Source organism: Salvelinus namaycush, unplaced genomic scaffold, assembly GCF_016432855.1.
Source record: "Salvelinus namaycush isolate Seneca unplaced genomic scaffold, SaNama_1.0 Scaffold3997, whole genome shotgun sequence".
NCBI lineage: Eukaryota > Metazoa > Chordata > Actinopteri > Salmoniformes > Salmonidae > Salvelinus > Salvelinus namaycush.
In genome coordinates this window covers 1-17336 of record NW_024061004.1, presented here as the reverse complement: position 1 = coordinate 17336, position 17336 = coordinate 1, and the positions used below count along the sequence as shown (strand labels likewise).

At 41.9% G+C, this 17336-nt stretch overlaps 2 protein-coding genes across 2 annotated transcripts; both read right to left on the bottom strand.

Moving 5' to 3' along the window:
* Positions 1-2475: 2475 nt before the first annotated feature.
* Positions 2476-4324, bottom strand: LOC120040984 (proline-rich extensin-like protein EPR1). The gene is made up of 2 exons (XM_038985951.1): positions 4234-4324; positions 2476-4137 (listed from the first exon to the last, which is right to left on the bottom strand). The coding sequence occupies exon 2, from the start codon at positions 3711-3713 to the stop codon at positions 2940-2942; it is 774 nt and encodes a 257-aa protein (XP_038841879.1). The 5' UTR covers positions 3714-4137; positions 4234-4324; the 3' UTR covers positions 2476-2939.
* Positions 4325-4989: 665 nt separating this feature from the next.
* LOC120040985 (C-type lectin domain family 10 member A-like) lies at positions 4990-14392 on the bottom strand. Its single transcript, XM_038985953.1, has 5 exons — positions 14258-14392; positions 13907-13990; positions 6116-6273; positions 5925-6034; positions 4990-5479 (listed from the first exon to the last, which is right to left on the bottom strand). The coding sequence occupies exons 1-5, from the start codon at positions 14373-14375 to the stop codon at positions 5320-5322; spliced, it is 630 nt and encodes a 209-aa protein (XP_038841881.1). The 5' UTR covers positions 14376-14392; the 3' UTR covers positions 4990-5319.
* Positions 14393-17336: the final 2944 nt, after the last annotated feature.

Here is a 17336-nt window from a genome sequence, read left to right as displayed (position 1 = left end):
ACAGGATAACTTTTAGAAAGATGTATCCTAACCTTAACATACCTCTAGGAATGTTTTCTTAGCTCTCATAGGATAACGTTTTATAAAGATATATCGTAACCTTAACTTTCTTCTGGGAATGTTTTCTTACCTCTCACAGGATAACTTTTATAAAGATATATCGTAACCTAAATAACCTTTTCTCAATAGGGGGTGCTGTTTGCACTTTGTAATAATTTCGTTCCCAAATTAAACTGCCTCGTACTCAATTCTTGCTCGTACAATATGCATATTATTATTACTATTGGATAGAAAACACTCTCTAGTTTCTAAAACCGTTTGAATTATATCTGTGAGTAAAACAGAACTCGAGTTGGAGCAATTTTCCTATGAGGAAGTGAGAAATCTGAAATCTGCAGGCTGTTCTGAGGTCGGTTTATTAATTTCTGATGGGAGCTCATCAAAAAGTAAGAACTATTTATGATGTTAATTCGTTGTTCTGTTGAAAAATGTAAAACTCATATTCCGCCATTAATTTCGGTGCGGTCTCGCTTTAACGCACGCTGTATGTCGTAGTAACGTTAATTTTAAAAATCTAACACAGCGATTGCATTAAGAACTAATGTATCTTTCATTTGCTGTCCAACCTGTATTTTTTAGTCAAGTTTAAATTTAGTTACTGATTAGATTAGGTGCCTCTCCCAAGATTTCTCCCGACATATTGTTGGCAGCTTGGCTACTATTCTCATTGTATAACCACGATTTGTGCCGCTAAATATGCACATTTTCGAACAAACTCTATATGTATTGTGTAATATGATGTTATAGGACTGTCATCTGAAGAAGTTTGAGAAGGTTAGTGAAAAAATTAATATCTTTTGCTGGTTTATTCGTTATCGCTATTGTTGGCTTGAATCAATGCTGTTGTGTGGTTGGCTATTGTAGTAAGCTAATATAATGCTATATTGTGCTTTCGCTGTAAAACACTTAAAAAATCTGAAATATTGGCTGGATTCACAAGATCTTTGTCTTTCATTTGCTGTACGCTGTGTATTTTTCATAAATGTTTTATGATGAGTATTTAGGTAATTCACGTTGGTCTCTGTAGTTATTCTAGTTGCTTTGGTGAGAGTTGTGATGGTGGCTGCAATGGTAAACTATGATTTATACCTGAAATATGCACATTTTTCTAACAAAACATATGCTATACAATAAATATGTTATCAGACTGTCATCTGATGAAGTTGTTTCTTGGTTAGTGGCTATTTATATCTTTATTTGGTCGAAATTGTGATAGCTACCTATGCAGGAAAAAAATGGTGGGAAAAAAAAGTTGTGTCTTTTGCTATCGTGGTTAGCTAATAGATTTACATATTGTGTCTTCCCTGTAAAACATTTTAAAAATCAGAAATGATGGCTGGATTCACAAGATGTGTATCTTTCATCTGGTGTCTTGGACTTGTGATTTAATGATATTTAGATGCTAGTATTTACTTGTGACGCTATGCTAGGCTATGCTAGTCAGCTTTTTTACTGATGGGGGTGCTCCCGGATCCGGGATTGTGTGCAAGTAGAATTAACTTTCCTCTGGGAATGTTTTCTCATCTCTCACAGGATAACTTTTAGAAAGATATATCGTAACCTTAACTTTCTTCTGGGAATGTTTTCTTACCTCTCACAGGATAACTTTTGCAAAGATATATCCAGAGGAGATATAGAATTAGAGAGTATGTGCCGTTATGTGCCTAACCCCAACCCTTACCCCAGTCCCCACCCCAATCCCCACCCCTATCCCCACCCCAATCCCCACCCCTATCCCCACCCCAATCCCCACCCCTATCCCCACCCCAATCCCCATCCCTATCCCCACCCCAATCCCCACCCCAATCCCCACCCCTATCCCCACCCCAATCCCCATCCCCATCCCTATCCCCACCCCAATCCCCACCCCTATCCCCACCCCTATCCCCACCCCTATCCCCACCCCAATCCCCATCCCTATCCCCACCCCAATCCCCACCCCTATCCCCACCCCAATCCCCACCCCTATCCCCACCCCAATCCCCATCCCTATCCCCACCCCTATCCCCACCCCTATCCCAACCCTTTTTTAACCCTAACCCTATCCCATCCAATCCTATCCCTATCCTAACCCTAACCGTAAATTAACCCTTTACCTTAACCTAACCCCAGCACTTACAGGTTACTAAGTCATCGTTGCCCTAACCTTAACTTCACCCTTTATTCAGGCCCTAACCTTAACTTTCCTTTGGGAATGTTTTCTCACCTCTCATGTATCCCTAGGAGCAATGGAATTAGAGAACATGTGCCCGTGTATTTTGTCCTCTTTGAGGTCAATTTTCCCCTAACCCGAACACTAACTTGACCTATATGGACTAAAACCTCAGATGAAGGCCTTGAGGCTGATAAGTAAAGCTTATTAATAAGCAGTGATATTAGCAAGAGCAGTGTGCGAATATCAAAACATCAGACATGTTGACACGTGTTGTAGTGGTTTAATATCAGAACATCAGACATGTTGACACGTGTTGTAGTGGTTTAATATCAGAACATCAGACATGTTGACACGTGTTGTAGTGGTTTAATATCAGAACATCAGACATGTTGACACGTGTTTTAGTGGTTTAATATCAGAACAGACATGTTGACACGTGTTGTAGTGGTTTAATATCAGAACATCAGAACCTAGGCTGTTTGTGTTATGTGGGGAGACATTGCCGTAGGTGTAGGTGTAGGTGTATGTGTGTGTGTGTGTGTGTGTGTGTGTGTGTGTGTGTGTGTGTGTGTGTGTGTGTGTGTGTGTGTGTGTGTGTGTGTGTGTGTGTGCAGGGAGATCGACTTTGAAATTGGACGTCTGTCCAGAGGACATCGAGAAATACCTTAAAAACCAGGCACTATGGGCAATGAGAACTATTACCATCAACTGTACGAGCATAACTCTACATCAGAAGGTCGGGTTTTGCTAGGGGAGGTGGACGGGCATAACTCTGCATCAGAAGGTCGGGTTTTGCTAGGGGAGGTTGACGGGCATAATTCTGCATCAGAAGGTCGGGTTTTGCTAGGGGAGGTGGACGGGCATAACTCTGGATCAGAAGGTTGGGTTTTGCTAGGGGAGGTGGACGGGCATAACTCTGCATCAGAAGGTCGGGTTTTGCTAGGGGAGGTGGACGGGCATAACTCTGGATCAGAAGGTCGGGTTTTGCTAGGGGAGGTTGACGGGCATAACTCTGGATCAGAAGGTCGGGTTTTGCTAGGGGAGGTGGACGGGCATAACTCTGGATCAGAAGGTTGGGTTTTGCTAGGGGAGGTTGACGGGCATAACTCTGGATCAGAAGGTCGGGTTTTGCTAGGGGAGGTGGACGGGCATAACTCTGGATCAGAATGTCGGGTTTTGCTAGGGGAGGTTGACGGGCATAATTCTGGATCAGAAGGCCGGGTTTTGCTAGGGGAGGCTGACGGGCATAATTCTGCATCAGAAGGTTGGGTTTTGCTAGGGGAGGTTGACGGGCATAACTCTGGATCAGAAGGTTGGGTTTTGCTAGGGGAGGTTGACGGGCATAACTCTGGATCAGAAGGTCGGGTTTTGCTAGGGGAGGTGGACGGGCATAACTCTGGATCAGAAGGTCGGGTTTTGCTAGGGGAGGTGGACGGGCATAATTCTGCATCAGAAGGTCAGGTTTTGCTAGGGGAGGTGGACGGGCATAATTCTGCATCAGAAGGTCGGGTTTTGCTAGGGGAGGTGGACGGGCATAACTCTGGATCAGAAGGTTGGGTTTTGCTAGGGGAGGTGGACGGGCATAACTCTGGATCAGAAGGTTGGGTTTTGCTAGGGGAGGTTGACGGGCATAACTCTGGATCAGAAGGTTGGGTTTTGCTAGGGGAGGTTGACGGGCATAACTCTGGATCAGAAGGTCGGGTTTTGCTAGGGGAGGTGGACGGGCATAACACTGGATCAGAAGGTCGGGTTTTGCTAGGGGAGGTGGACGGGCATAACTCTGGATCAGAAGGTTGGGTTTTGATAGGGGAGGTTGACGGGCATAACTCTGGATCAGAAGGTCGGGTTTTGCTAGGGGAGGTGGACGGGCATAACTCTGGATCAGAAGGTCGGGTTTTGCTAGGGGAGGTGGATGGGCATAACTCTGGATCAGAAGGTTGGGTTTTGCTAGGGGAGGTTGACGGGCATAACTCTGGATCAGAAGGTCGGGTTTTGCTAGGGGAGGTGGATGGGCATAACTCTGGATCAGAAGGTCGGGTTTTGCTAGGGGAGGTGGACGGGCATAACTCTGGATCAGAAGGTCGGGTATTTGATCCCAGTATTTTTTTATTTATACTGAACAAAAATATAAACGCAACATGCAACAATTTCAAAGATTTTACTGAGTTACAGTTCAGAAGGAAATCAGTCAATTGAAATAAATTAATTAGGTCCTAATCAATGGATTTCACATGACTGGGCAGAGGCGCAACAATGAGTGGGCCTGGGAGGGCATAGGCCCACCCACTTGGGAGCCAGGTCCACCCACTGTGGGGGGCATTCCCAGCCAATCAGAATGATTTTTTTCAGCACAAAAGGGCTTTATTACACACAGAAATACTCCTGAGCACCCCCTCTCCATCCTCAGATGATCCCTCAGGTGAAGAAGCCGGATGTGGAGGTCCTGAGCTGGCTTGGGTACACATGTACTGAGGTTATGAGGCCGGTGGAATGTACTGCAAAAATCTCTAAAATTATGTTGCTATGGTATAGAAATTCACATTCAATTCTCTGACAACAGCTCTGGTGGACATTCCTGCAGTCAGCATGCCAATTACACGCTCCCTCAAAACTTGAGTTGTGGCATTGTATTGTGGAACAAAACTGCACATTTTAGGTGCCTTTTATTGTTCCCAGCACAAGGTGCACCTGTCAGCTTCTTGATATGCATTATGGTGGATGAATTATCCTGTCAAAGGAGAAACGTTCACTAACAGGGATGGAAACACATTGTGAAATAAATGTGAGAGAAATCAGATTTTTGTGCTTATCGAACATTTCTACGATCTTTTATTTCAGCTCGTGAAAAATCAGACCAACACTTTCCATGTTGCGTTAATATTTTTGTTCAGTATATGTATTTTTTTTACCCTATCCCAAACTTTAACCCTTAATCTTATATATTTGACGTTTGGTGAAACTGAACGATGCTGAGCAGGGGTCAACCCAGGGTGTCAAAAACACTTCGAAGTATAACATTTGGAGAACGCGGATACAAGTCTAATTCTACACTGAGACTGTGAGAGCTTGTTGGTGTGTGTGTCAGTGTGTGAGTTATGTGTGTATCAGTGAGTGTGTGTCAGCGTGTGTCCCTGACAGACGTAGCGGTAACTACGGGAACAGTGATCATCATTCAGCTGTCCGTTGGCGTGTATCATAGCACAGTCCTCTGTCCCACCCAGACCATGACCTTTCCAGTTATCAGGCTGGCCCGGCTTCCACTGGCTGAACACACACACACCATGAATATACACACACACACACACACACACACAGTCAGAACACACACAGGAACACACCTTTACAGTCAAGAAGAATTCACACATTTCAAGGAGCACAGGTACATGGACACTTACGGGTACAAAACATAAAGAGTTCTGATACACAGACACACATGTTATCACAACACAGATGTTATCAGAACCCAGACATGTTATCAGAACCCAGACATGTTATCAGAACCCAGACATGTTATCAGAACCCAGACATGTTATCAGAACCCACATGTTATCAGAACCCAGACATGTTATCAGAACCCACACATGTTATCAGAACCCAGACATGTTATCAGAACCCAGACATGTTATCAGAACCCAGACATGTTATCAGAACCCAGACATGTTATCACAACCCACACATGTTATCACAACACACACAGTGATAGTGGTACCTGCGGTCCATGATGTAAGGTGTTCCATCCACCCACTCCCATTCTCCTGTCCTCTCATCTGACAGTCCAACCCAGAAGAACAGCGGCTTGGTACTGCCTGTTACAAAGTCCTGACAACACACACACACACACAGAGTTAGGACATGTGCGTGTGTGTGGTGTGTGTGTACTTGCCTACGTGTGTGTCTTACCCAGTCCTGTTCAGTCTTCAGTACAGCCAGCTGGGCATTGTGGTCAGCGCAGAAGACTCTAGCCTGGTTCCATGGCAACCCGCCAGACGAGAAGAAGTAGCAGGAGGAGGAGGAGCCAGACAACACCCAGCCTAGTGGACAGCACCCTGACACTGTGTCTACACATACACACATTCACATATTACAATAGACACACAACACCCTGACACAGTGTCATAGATACATAGACACACTACACATAGACACATAGACACATAGACACATAGACACATAGACACATAGATACACTACACATAGACACATAGACACATAGACACATAGACACATAGACACATAGACACACTACACATAGACACATAGACACATAGACACATAGACACATAGATACACTACACATAGACACATAGACACACTACACATAGACACATAGACACATAGACACATAGACACATAGACACATAGACACACTACACATAGACACATAGACACACTACACATAGACACACTACACATAGACACATAGACACATAGACACACTACACATAGACACATAGACACACTACACATAGACACATAGACACATAGACACATAGACACATAGACACATAGACACACTACACATAGACACATAGACACATAGACACATAGACACATAGACACACTACACATAGACACATAGACACATAGACACATAGACACACTACACATAGACACATAGACACACTACACATAGACACATAGACACATAGACACATAGACACACTACACATAGACACATAGACACATAGACACATAGACACACTACACATAGACACATAGATACACTACACATAGACACATAGACACACTACACATAGACACATAGACACATAGACACATAGACACATAGACACACTACACATAGACACATAGACACATAGACACATAGACACATAGACACACTACACATAGACACACTACACATAGACACATAGACACATAGACACACTACACATAGACACATAGACACATAGACACATAGACACATAGACACATAGACACATAGACACACTACACATAGACACATAGACACATAGACACATAGACACACTACACATAGACACACTACACATAGACACACTACACATAGACACATAGACACATAGACACATAGACACATAGACACACTACACATAGACACATAGACACATAGACACATAGACACACTACACATAGACACATAGACACACTACACATAGACACACACACTACCATAGACACATAGACACATAGACACATAGACACACTACACATAGACACATAGACACATAGACACACTACACACTACACATAGACACATAGACACATAGACACATAGACACATAGACACACTACACATAGACACATAGACACACTACACATAGACACATAGACACATAGACACATAGACACATAGACACACTACACATAGACACATAGACACATAGACACACTACACATAGACACATAGACACATAGACACACTACACATAGATACATAGACACATAGACACATAGACACATAGACACACTACACATAGACACATAGACACATAGACACATAGACACATAGACACATAGACACACTACACATAGACACATAGACACATAGACACATAGACACACTACACATAGACACATAGACACATAGACACATAGACACACTACACATAGACACATAGACACATAGACACACTACACATAGACACATAGACACATAGACACATAGACACATAGACACACTACACATAGACACATAGACACATAGACACATAGACACACTACACATAGACACACTACACATAGACACACTACACATAGACACATAGACACACTACACATAGACACACTACACATAGACACATAGACACATAGACACATAGACACATAGACACACTACACATAGACACACTACACATAGACACATAGACACATAGACACATAGACACACTACACATAGACACACTACACATAGACACATAGACACATAGACACATAGACACACTACACATAGACACATAGACACATAGACACACTACACATAGACACACTACACATAGACACATAGACACACTACACATAGACACATAGACACATAGACACATAGACACATAGACACACTACACATAGACACATAGACACATAGACACATAGACACACTACACATAGACACACTACACATAGACACATAGACACATAGACACACTACACATAGACACATAGACACATAGACACATAGACACATAGACACATAGACACACTACACATAGACACATAGACACATAGACACATAGACACATAGACACACTACACATAGACACACTACACATAGACACACTACACATAGACACATAGACATATAGACACATAGACACACTACACATAGACACATAGACACATAGACACACTACACATAGACAGATAGACACACTACACATAGCCACACTACACATAGACACATAGACACATAGACACATAGACACATAGACACACTACACATAGACACATAGACACATAGACACATAGACACACTACACACTACACATAGACACATAGACACATAGACACATAGACACACTACACATAGACACATAGACACACTACACATAGACACATAGACACATAGACACATAGACACATAGACACACTACACATAGACACATAGACACATAGACACACTACACATAGACACATAGACACATAGACACACTACACATAGATACATAGACACATAGACACATAGACACATAGACACATAGACACACTACACATAGACACATAGACACATAGACACATAGACACATAGACACATAGACACACTACACATAGACACATAGACACATAGACACATAGACACACTACACATAGACACATAGACACATAGACACATAGACACACTACACATAGACACATAGACACATAGACACACTACACATAGACACATAGACACATAGACACATAGACACACTACACATAGACACATAGACACTTAGACACATAGACACATAGACACACTACACATAGACACACTACACATAGACACACTACACATAGACACACTACACATAGACACACTACACATAGACACATAGACACACTACACATAGACACACTACACATAGACACATAGACACATAGACACATAGACACACTACACATAGACACACTACACATAGACACATAGACACATAGACACATAGACACATAGACACATAGACACATAGACACACTACACATAGACACACTACACATAGACACATAGACACATAGACACACTACACATAGACACACTACACATAGACACATAGACACATATACACACTACACATAGACACACTACACATAGACACACTACACATAGACACATAGACACATAGACACACTACACATAGACACACTACACATAGACACATAGACACATAGACACACTACACATAGACACACTACGCATAGACACATAGACACATAGACACACTACACATAGACACACTACACATAGACACATAGACACATAGACACATAGACACACTACACATAGACACATAGACACATAGACACATAGACACATAGACACACTACACATAGACACATAGACACATAGACACATAGACACACTACACATAGACACACTACACATAGACACATAGACACATAGACACATAGACACATAGACACACTACACATAGACACATAGACACATAGACACATAGACACACTACACATAGACACATAGACACACTACACATAGACACACTACACATAGACACACTACACATAGACACATAGACACATAGACACATAGACACATAGACACATAGACACACTACACATAGACACATAGACACACTACACATAGACACATAGACACATAGACACATAGACACATAGACACATAGACACACTACACATAGACACACTACACATAGACACACTACACATAGACACATAGACACACTACACATAGACACATAGACACATAGACACATAGACACATAGACACACTACACATAGACACATAGACACACTACACATAGACACATAGACACACTACACATAGACACATAGACACATAGACACATAGACACACTACACATAGACACATAGACACATAGACACACTACACATAGACACATAGACACATAGACACACTACACATAGACACATAGACACATAGACACACTACACATAGACACATAGACACATAGACACATAGACACATAGACACACTACACATAGACACATAGACACATAGACACATAGACACACTACACATAGACACATAGACACATAGACACATAGACACACTACACATAGACACATAGACACATAGACACATAGACACATAGACACATAGACACACTACACATAGACACATAGACACACTACACATAGACACATAGACACATAGACACATAGACACACTACACATAGACACATAGACACATAGACACATAGACACACTACACATAGACACATAGACACATAGACACATAGACACACTACACATAGACACATAGACACATAGACACACTACACATAGACACATAGACACATAGACACACTACACATAGACACATAGACACATAGACACATAGACACATAGACACATAGACACATAGACACACTACACATAGACACATAGACACATAGACACATAGACACACTACACATAGACACATAGACACATAGACACATAGACACACTACACATAGACACATAGACACACTACACATAGACACATAGACACACTACACATAGACACATAGACACACTACACATAGACACATAGACACACTACACATAGACACATAGACACATAGACACATAGACACATAGACACATAGACACACTACACATAGACACATAGACACATAGACACATAGACACATAGACACACTACACATAGACACATAGACACACTACACATAGACACATAGACACATAGACACATAGACACACTACACATAGACACATAGACACACTACACATAGACACATAGACACATAGACACACTACACATAGACACATAGACACACTACACATAGACACATAGACACATAGACACATAGACACATAGACACATAGACACATAGACACACTACACATAGACACACTACACATAGACACACTACACATAGACACATAGACACACTACACATAGACACACTACACATAGACACATAGACACATAGACACATAGACACACTACACATAGACACATAGACACACTACACATAGACACATAGACACATAGACACATAGACACATAGACACATAGACACACTACACATAGACACATAGACACACTACACATAGACACATAGACACACTACACATAGACACATAGACACACTACACATAGACACATAGACACACTACACATAGACACATAGACACATAGACACATAGACACATAGACACACTACACATAGACACATAGACACATAGACACATAGACACACTACACATAGACACATAGACACATAGACACACTACACATAGACACATAGACACACTACACATAGACACATAGACACATAGACACATAGACACACTACACATAGACACATAGACACATAGACACATAGACACACTACACATAGACACATAGACACATAGACACACTACACATAGACACACTACACATAGACACATAGACACATAGACACATAGACACATAGACACACTACACATAGACACATAGACACACTACACATAGACACATAGACACATAGACACATAGACACATAGACACATAGACACACTACACATAGACACACTACACATAGACACATAGACACATAGACACATAGACACATAGACACATAGACACACTACACATAGACACATAGACACACTACACATAGACACATAGACACACTACACATAGACACATAGACACACTACACATAGACACATAGACACATAGACACATAGACACATAGACACACTACACATAGACACATAGACACACTACACATAGACACATAGACACACTACACATAGACACATAGACACACTACACATAGACACACTACACATAGACACATAGACACATAGACACATAGACACATAGACACATAGACACATAGACACATAGACACACTACACATAGACACACTACACATAGACACACTACACATAGACACATAGACACATAGACACACTACACATAGACACATAGACACACTACACATAGACACACTACACATAGACACATAGACACACTACACATAGACACATAGACACATAGACACATAGACACATAGACACATAGACACACTACACACACATAGACACACTACACACACATAGACACACTACACACACATAGACACACTACACACACATAGACACACTACACACACATAGACACACTACACACACATAGACACACTACACACACATAGACACACTACACACACATAGACACATAGACACATAGACACATAGACACACTACACATAGACACATAGACACATAGACACATAGACACACTACACATAGACACATAGACACACTACACATAGACACATAGACACATAGACACATAGACACATAGACACATAGACACACTACACATAGACACATAGACACATAGACACATAGACACATAGACACACTACACATATAGACACATAGACACATAGACACATAGACACATAGACACACTACACATAGACACACTACACATAGACACACTACACATAGACACACTACACATAGACACATAGACACATAGACACACTACACATAGACACACTACACATAGACACACTACACATAGACACACTACACATAGACACACTACACATAGACACATAGACACATAGACACATAGACACATAGACACATAGACACACTACACATAGACACATAGACACATAGACACATAGACACACTACACATAGACACATAGACACACTACACATAGACACATAGACACACTACACATAGACACATAGACACATAGACACATAGACACACTACACATAGACACATAGACACATAGACACACTACACATAGACACATAGACACATAGACACATAGACACACTACACATAGACACATAGACACATAGACACATAGACACACTACACATAGACACATAGACACATAGACACATAGACACACTACACATAGACACACTACACATAGACACATAGACACACTACACATAGACACATAGACACACTACACATAGACACACATAGACACATAGACACATAGACACATAGACACATAGACACACTACACATAGACACATAGACACATAGACACATAGACACATAGACACATAGACACACTACACATAGACACACTACACATAGACACACTACACATAGACACACTACACATAAACACATAGACACATAGACACATAGACACATAAACACATAGACACATAGACACATAGACACATAGACACACTACACATAGACACATAGACACATAGACACATAGACACACTACACATAGACACATAGACACACTACACATAGACACATAGACACATAGACACATAGACACACTACACATAGACACATAGACACATAGACACACTACACATAGACACACTACACATAGACACATAAACACATAGACACATAGACACATAGACACATAGACACACTACACATAGACACACTACACATAGACACACTACACATAGACACACTACACATAGACACATAAACACATAGACACATAGACACATAGACACATAGACACACCACACACACATAGTCTGTAAACATAGTGAGTGTGTTTACCATTGTGCAGGACTCTGTCTAAGGAACACTTCAATCTGGCTACAGCAGAACGAAGAGACTCCAACTCCTTCACCGACTCAGACACTTTAACACACACAGAAAACACACACACACACACACACACACACACACACACACACACACACACACGCACACACACACACACACACACACACACACACACACACACACACACACACACACACACACACACACACACACACACACACACACAGATAGTACCAATTAATGTTATATGATGCACTGTATCTAATATTCATTGTGCATATTGTTCATATGGAACCAATGTTGTGATAGTTCAGTTTGAGGGGGAATGATTAGCAGACACACCTGAATCCAGCTTTCGTTCTGTCATTTCCATGGTGAACTTCTGCCTTCCAAACTCCTTCTGCAACTCCGCCTCTGGAGGCATAGAGAGATACAATGTCTGTGTGTGGTGTGTCTGCATGGTATATGTGTGTGTTGTGGGGTGTGTGGGTGTGTGTGTGTTGTGTGTGTGTATGTGTGTTGTGTGTTGTGTGTGTGTGTGTGTGTGTGTGTGTGTGTGTGTGTGTGTGTGTGTGTGTGTGTATGTGTGTGTGTGTGTGTGTGTGTGTGTGTGTGTGTGTGTGTGTGTGTTGTGTGTGTGTGTGTGTGTGTGTGTGTGTGTGTGTGTGTGTGTGTGTGTGTGTGTGTGTGTGTGTGTGTGTGTGTGTGTTGTGGGGTGTGTGTATGTGTGTGTGTGTATGTGTGTGTGTGTATGTGTATGTGTGTTGTGTGTGTGTGTGTGTGTGTGTGTGTGTGTGTGTGTGTGTGTGTGTGTGTGTGTGTGTGTGTGTGTGTGTGTGTGTGTGTGTGTGTGTGTTGTGGGGTGTGTGTGTGTGTGTGTGTGTGTGTGTGTGTGTGTGTGTGTGTGTGTGTGTGTGTGTGTGTGTTGTGGGGTGTGTGTGTGTGTGTGTTGTGGGGTGTGTGTGTGTGTGGTGTGTGTGTTGTGTGTTGTGTATGTGTGTGTGTGTGTGTGTGTGTGTGTGTGTGTGTGTGTGTGTGTGTGTGTGTGTGTGTGTGTGTGTGTGTGTGTGTGTGTGTGTGTGTGTGTGTGTGTGTGTGTGTGTGTGTGTGTGTATGTGTGTGCGTACTGCAGAACATATGGTACCGCAGTATTTTCTCATTGGATGGCTGAGAACATCTTGATTTTTCTAATGTAGAAGCTCAGGGAATTGTTGTGATGGTTAACATCAATATGTGATAGAAAGGAGAGGTTTTGATGCTGTATGTCACTGACTGCAACTGACAAAGCAAGAAGGGCGCAAAAACAGCTTTTTTAATCAGAGTAATATGCTCAGTGTAATTATTAAAATCAGCCTTTTTAATCAGTTTAATATGCTCAGTGTAATTATTAAAATCAGCCTTTTTAATCAGTTTAATATTGTCACGACTTCAACCGAGGCAGGCTCTCCTTCCCATCCGGATCGCCCTGCGCCTCGTCCTCCGGGTCGACCTCGAGGCCGGTGTCGGCGCGCAGAGGGGGGGTACTGTCACGACTTCAACCGAGGCAGGCTCTCCTTCCCGTTCGGGTGGCGCTCGGCGGTCGTCGTCACCGGCCTACTAGCTGCCACTGACTCTTTTTCCTCCCCCTCCTTATGTGTTTATTTGTATCACCTGGGTTTAGGTAATTGGCAATTAGTGTGGCTTTATTAGTCAGCCAGCCCGTACGCTTCTTTGTGCGGGATTGTTCGTCTGTAGCTGTGGATTTCGGGAGTGGTTATTTGTATTGTGTACTGGGTTTGTCTCCCGTGTTTGTAGACAGGTGTTTATGACACCCAGTAAGTCCGTGTTGGACATTTTGGTTTGCCGGTTGGGCATTAAAGATCACCGCTTTGAAGCTCTGCTGTTCCTGCGTCTGATTTCACCCGACACCCAGGTCGTTACAAATATTCTCAATTTAATTATTAAATTCAGCCTACTCTAGTAATCAGTTCATGTTTAATGCTAAATATCATGTCATGTTATACTGAATACCAGTGCTAAATAATTAGTGCATTTTGGGATTTAACAGTGATAACAGTGTGGGTGTGTGGGTGTGTGGTGTGTGTGTATGCATCGTATTTGGGTGTGTGGTGTGTGTGGTGTGTGTGTATGCATCGTATTTGGGTGTGTGGTGTGTGTGTGTATGCATCGTATTTGGGTGTGTGGTGTGTGTGTATGCATCGTATTTGGGTGTGTGGTGTGTGTGTGTATGCATCGTATTTGGGTGTGTGGGTGTGTGGTGTGTGTGTGTATGCATCGTATTTGGGTGTGTGGTGTGTGTGTATGCATCGTATTTGGGTGTGTGGTGTGTGGTGTGTGTGTATGCATCGTATTTGGGTGTGTGGTGTGTGTGTATGCATCGTATTTGGGTGTGTGGTGTGTGTGTATGCATCGTATTTGGGTGTGTGGGTGTGTGTGTATGCATCGTATTTGGGTGTGTGGGTGTGTGTGTGTATGCATCGTATTTGGGTGTGTGGGTGTGTGGCGTGTGTGTATGCATCGTATTTGGGTGTGTGGTGTGTGTGTATGCATCGTATTTGGGTGTGTGGTGTGTGTGTATGCATCGTATTTGGGTGTGTGGGTGTGTGGTGTGTGTGTATGCATCGTATTTGGGTGTGTGGGTGTGTGGTGTGTGTGTATGCATCGTACGTGTCACCCATTTCCTGTTTTCAGGAAGGCGCGTGGTTGGACCTGGAATTGCCTTCTGAAAAGCTTTCGTTATAGGCGACTACTATCTCCGGCTTTGATTTTATTTGACCGGATTTTATTTGGCCGGCCACAATATGACAACAGCCACTTCAAGTGCAGGGCGCGAAATTCAAAATATATTTTTTTGAAATATTTAACTTTCACACATTAACAAGTCCAATACAGCATTTGAAAGATAAACATCTTGTGAATCCAGCCAACATGTCCGATTTTTAAAATGTTTTATAGCGAAAACACCACGTATATTTATGTTAGCTCACCACCAAATACAAAAAAAAATTCACAGCACAGGTAGCATGCACAAAGCCAACCTAACTAACCAAGAACCAACCAAACTAACCAAGAAACAACTTCATCAGATGACAGTCTTATAACATGTTATACAATAAATCTATGTTTTGTTCGAAAATGTGCATATTTAGAGCTGAAATCAGTGGTTACACATTGTGCTAAGGTAGCATCTTTTTCCCAGAACGTCCGGATATTTTTAACATGTTATTCAATAAATCTATGTTTTGTTCGAAAAATGTGCATATTTCAGGTATAAATCATAGTTTACATTGCAGCTACAATCAGAAATTGCACCGAAAGCAGCCAGAATAATTAGACACCAACGTCAAATACCTAAATACTCATCATAAAACATTTCTGAAAAATACATAGTGTACAGCAAATGAAAGACAAGCATCTTGTG